The sequence below is a fragment of the Lactuca sativa genome, chromosome 4, assembly GCF_002870075.4.
Source record: "Lactuca sativa cultivar Salinas chromosome 4, Lsat_Salinas_v11, whole genome shotgun sequence".
Lineage (NCBI taxonomy): Eukaryota > Viridiplantae > Streptophyta > Magnoliopsida > Asterales > Asteraceae > Lactuca > Lactuca sativa.
The window spans coordinates 388,765,208-388,770,078 of NC_056626.2; the positions used below are offsets into that span (position 1 = coordinate 388,765,208).

The 4,871-nt window shown below is 33.5% G+C and overlaps 1 protein-coding gene across 1 annotated transcript; it reads right to left on the minus strand.

The window, feature by feature from the left end:
* Positions 1–2,688: 2,688 nt before the first annotated feature.
* On the minus strand, positions 2,689–4,105 carry LOC111894511 (elongation of fatty acids protein 3-like). Its single transcript, XM_023890581.3, has one exon. It carries the CDS (start codon positions 3,921–3,923, stop codon positions 2,994–2,996), a length of 930 nt encoding a protein of 309 aa, XP_023746349.1. The 5' UTR covers positions 3,924–4,105; the 3' UTR covers positions 2,689–2,993.
* Between the last annotated feature and the right edge of the window lie 766 nt (positions 4,106–4,871).

Consider the following 4,871-nt stretch of genomic DNA (forward strand, 5'->3'; position numbering starts at 1 on the left):
AGAAACCAAGTTCAAGCATTCTATGAAGGGGATAACTTGAAGATCAAGAGATTGAAGAACACATTCACATATTGTTTCTGTACACTTTGATCATGTCGATTTTAATTGGATTCGTGTTTGTATTTTTTAGCCATGAGTAGCTGAATTTAGTAGCTTTCGTTTAGCTAGATGAAGCTTTAACTCTATGGTTTAGTCTATCAAATTATGGATTCTAATAGTTGGTTTTGAGCTTGTGTTTGATTATCTTTACCTAGCATGTTAATATTTGATACTTTGATTGGTTGAATTCAGGTTCTGTGTAGCTTAGTGAACATTAAATTATATGAACTTCTTACCTAGTAGTTTAGTGACTATAAATTGTTAGAGCTAGGATCGACCAAATCTTAGATAAGTGATAAAAGTAACTAATTTAGCTATGCTAGAGAATATAAATTATGACCATAGTTGTGTTTATTTAGATTAATCTTACATAGTTTATCTATATCTTATAACTGATTCTGTGTTTGCTAGTGTATGACCATGCAAAGTTAGTTTTGCATTAATTAGTGAAAACATTAGTAGATTTGGACTTGAATTGCTAATAATATAATATTTGATAACCAACTGTAACAATCCATAATTAATATCTAACCATAGAGGAGAAGCGGATTCGAACTAAACGGAAGTGTTTTTGGTGATTGATTGAAATCGTTAGTTAAGAGTTTAAGTTTGTCTGAACTTGCAAAATCAGATAAAAACCAATTTAACTTTTACTTATTTTTAGGTTAATTTAGTGGTAATTAGGTTAGTAAATTAAATCTGTTCCCTATGATCGACAACCAATTTACTGAAACTATTCTATAATCTGACTAGGTACACTGCCTAGGTGCATTCTAGCTAGTTAAGTTCGTTAGGTTAAAATTTTTAAATTAGTTGGTAATTCGTAGCACATCAGTGTTTTAGAAAGTATCGATAACATTACAATAATGAATATATTTCAAGATATAAGACCTCGTAAGGTTCAATTATAAGAACTTTATTAGGCTAAAGGGAATGGGCCTCGCTAAGGAGGTTGCCAAGGGCGCTGAACACCACCCCCTTGTTTATGCCAAGGGAGTCGCCAGCCATCGCTCGCCAACACCATAACGAGAAGAGAGAGAAAGAGATTTGGTGGTTTTTGGCTGGATTTCGTAATTCCCCTCTACAATCACCCTATGAATCCTTCCTTTTTCTTATCCATGGCGTCTCCATCTCAAGTAAGTCTCCTTCTCCAGAAACTGTTCAAAGGTCTTACCGTTTTCTCTATTCTAGGGTTCTAATTTTGATTTACTTTAAGTTGCTATGATTCTTTAATTCTATTGCTTCTTGCTCAAATATTGTATCTCTTTCATACATGTAAATAGTTTAGAAGTTTAATTATATGAAATTGAGGCTGACACAGTCAATCGATTCTTTTTGTTATAACCAGTTCCTATGTTCTTGCTTTGATTATTGATTTGATTGGGTTTCTTGGGGGTTTTAAAGAGTTATATATGCATTACAACAGCAGATTACAGTGTATTCTTGGGGGTTTTAATGATTTATTGATTTGATTGTTCTTGTTGCTCTAGATTCGTTTTTGGTTGTTGCCTTGATTTGGAATTTTTGTAGCATGATATGTTAAATTGGTACTTTCTGTTTGATATGTGTTTAAAATTGATTATTAACCATGAATCTTCTGATTATGATTTCTATTTTCATCTTCAACTACACATTACATGAGTTTATGCTTACAGATTCATTTTGGCATTACAGGCATTTGACATAATCTACTAGTCAACATAAAGAACTCATTTTGTTCTGAATGCAGAACTTTTGGATGTTGAATGTATGAGATTGTATACATATAGAAATTTGCAAATTGCTACTAAAGATTTCAAACCTGAAAATAAGATAGGATAGATGGATTTGTATCTGTTTACAAGGTGATTTTCAAATATTTCTAACCATTATTCTTCACGTGTTTAGAATATCATCAAACAACTTTAATTTATTGTAACATTTTTATTTAATATTAAATGTATATGTTTTATAAAAATAAATTTTATTTAAGTTTGAAAAGAAATCAAAAATTAATTGAATGTGCTAGAGGTGTTACCACTCCTTATGAAATGCCAAGGAAAAGATGCTAATGAGGTGGCAACATGAAAAATAATATGACAATGTTTTAAGGGTGTTACTACTGTCTTTAGTCTTATAACAATTGGTGATATGATTAAATATTTTAAAGCATATGACACGAACCCCCACCACTAGTATTTTTTACTCTTTTATTTTTTTTCGATTTCATACACATATTGAACCACATGGTTTTCGGTTTTACATTCGCCAAGGCTTTAAAAATTATATGTACAATGTATCTTACGCCAAGGCTTATACAAAAGATAAATACACCAAACCTAATACAAATATACACACTAATGCAAACACACAATATACTAATAGTCACACAAGATGCAACACAAATTTACCGGGCTAAAATTCACCATAATGGTGTTTGGTGTGATGAGAATCCTAAAACTTTATGTGTTTATTTATTGAATATAATTAAAAGATACCAAAATTTTTGCACGTTTATATGGGACAACAGAAAGTCACACCAAACACCCTTTTTCCTGTATTTGCTACACCAAAATACCATTACCGTTAATGTAGTATACAGTATACACATTCTGAATTACATTAAACATTTGTACTCGTAAAATATTACAAAAATACAAGAATTTTTGACCCTTTTTTGAGTCTTAAATACATTCTAGTGTCACTAAATACTATATTATCATACACCTTTTCCCTTTCTTTCATAATTGTATTTTATACACATTATTGATTATTATTGTGGTGGAAGTTTTTATTATTTTATATTATATTATTTATCACCACCCCCCTAAAAATACTAAAACTAAAATAAATAAAATAAAAAAAGTTTTAATGGTGACAAAAAATTTGGCCACTGTCCATTGTCCACACACCTTTCAAATATTTTTGTCTTTATAGTCGCTACGACCAATTCGATTGGTTTCCCTGGCAGCAGAAACTGTATTCGCTTTTCCATCGACGTCATCACGGTGGTCCGGCGACAACGCCGCCTTCTTCCTCCGCTGCTTCAGATGACTGTTGACATAGAAATTCAAGAAAAGTAGCAAAATTGCAACGTTGAGCACCGAATTAATCCCCCATGCGCCGATTCCATTGCACCCACCTTTATTCAAGTGGAGAAGAAGAACTCCGACATGGCAGACGATGTTGCAAGCAAGCAGAACCATCTGACAATTGATGACGAACGGGAAACAAGCGCTCCGGAGGCCAATCGCCGTCCAGAATCGGTACCCGTACACGACGGAGTAAATAGAGGTTGTTAACAAAATTCCAAGGATTTGAAACGATTGGGAGAATTCAAGCCATAGAAACGACATGAGGATGAGGATTGAGTGGTTGAACAGGCGGAAAAATGAGAGGTTCCGGCGGCGGAGAATGGCGAAGAATGTTCGGAAAGTATGGAGGAAACGGGTCAAGTAAAAGATATACGACCAAAAAAAGACCCGACCCGACGGACGCGTACCTAACGGAAAACACAGAAACCATTGAAAAGGCGTGGTCTTGGTCCGTCGCCAGAACCACCGAGTGTCACGGATCTCCGCCGCCGCTGAGAAAAGAATTCCGGTGAAGATTGTGAGGGAGATGAGGGCCATGGAAAGGGAGTGTAGAGCGGGGATTGGGCCGAGAGGTACAGGGCGACGGCGGTAGTACAGGAGGAGGTGGAGGAGGAGTGCAAGGAGGAGATAGGCGGAGATGGAGGTGAAGAGGAAAGACCAGGTGGAGCCCCATGATTCGGTGTGGCTCCACCTGAATTTGACTATGGTGGGGTGTTCCGATAGGTAATAAATAAGTGTTTGTTGGGTCATCGTCGTGATGATCGTTGACCCTTGGTCGGAACACCGATCAACGGTGGTGGCCGGCGGTGTTTCAAGAACGTATATAGAAACGATAGAGAAGGTAAAGGGCCATGAAGAGAGGGGTTAAGGTGGTTCTGGTATAAAAGAAAGCTTAATTTGACTGGTTCTTATTTATTTGGGGGTGGAATTTTGTATGGTTTTTGATTTTTAAACAAAATCCACAAGAAAATAAAATAAAGAAAACGTTTATTGTATAAAAAGATTATATTATTTTTGTTTCAAAGATAATATATAATATTAAATAGAATAAAGATGCACCTACGTAACGCATTGGTCACGTTTTCAAAATTGTAGGGTAATTTCTACATAATTTAAACATTAATGTTTTTTAAAATGTTGTATATTTTGTTATAAATTAATAATTTTATTAAATCAAAAATAAAACATAATGGTTATAGTATTAAATTTTTGTTAAAAATCAATAAAATACAAAGATCGAGATCACGATGTGGACAAAATGGTCTACGTCAAAAAGTTCCATTATTATGGAAATTGGAAAAAAACACAATTGGGTAGGAATACAATGGGGCATTATATCTCATTTTAATCACGAATATGTTTTATATGATGGATGTTAAAATAGTATATATCGACTTGGTTCATTAGTTGGCCCGCAATTAATTTTGTGAACTTTATATACTATTCCATTCAAATAACACAAATTCTTTGTTTTGGAACAATAGTCACACATATTTAGAAAAAATAGCAAATTTTGTATTCTTAAAAGAAGAATTTGTATATGAATAAGTCTTAGAGATATCTTCCATGTGGCACCTAGCTTTCTTTTTCTATTAAATTTTAGAAAAATGTTGAATAAACTTTAAATATTTTAGTCTAGTTTATAAAAAAATCTCAAATTAAATATTATTAATAGAAAAACATAAAATACTAGCAAAA

What these genes read in the sequence shown, in the direction of transcription:
- LOC111894511 (XM_023890581.3), bottom strand. Translation starts at nt 3,923, where the DNA reads ATGACCCAACAAACACTTATTTATTACCTATCGGAACACCCCACCATA.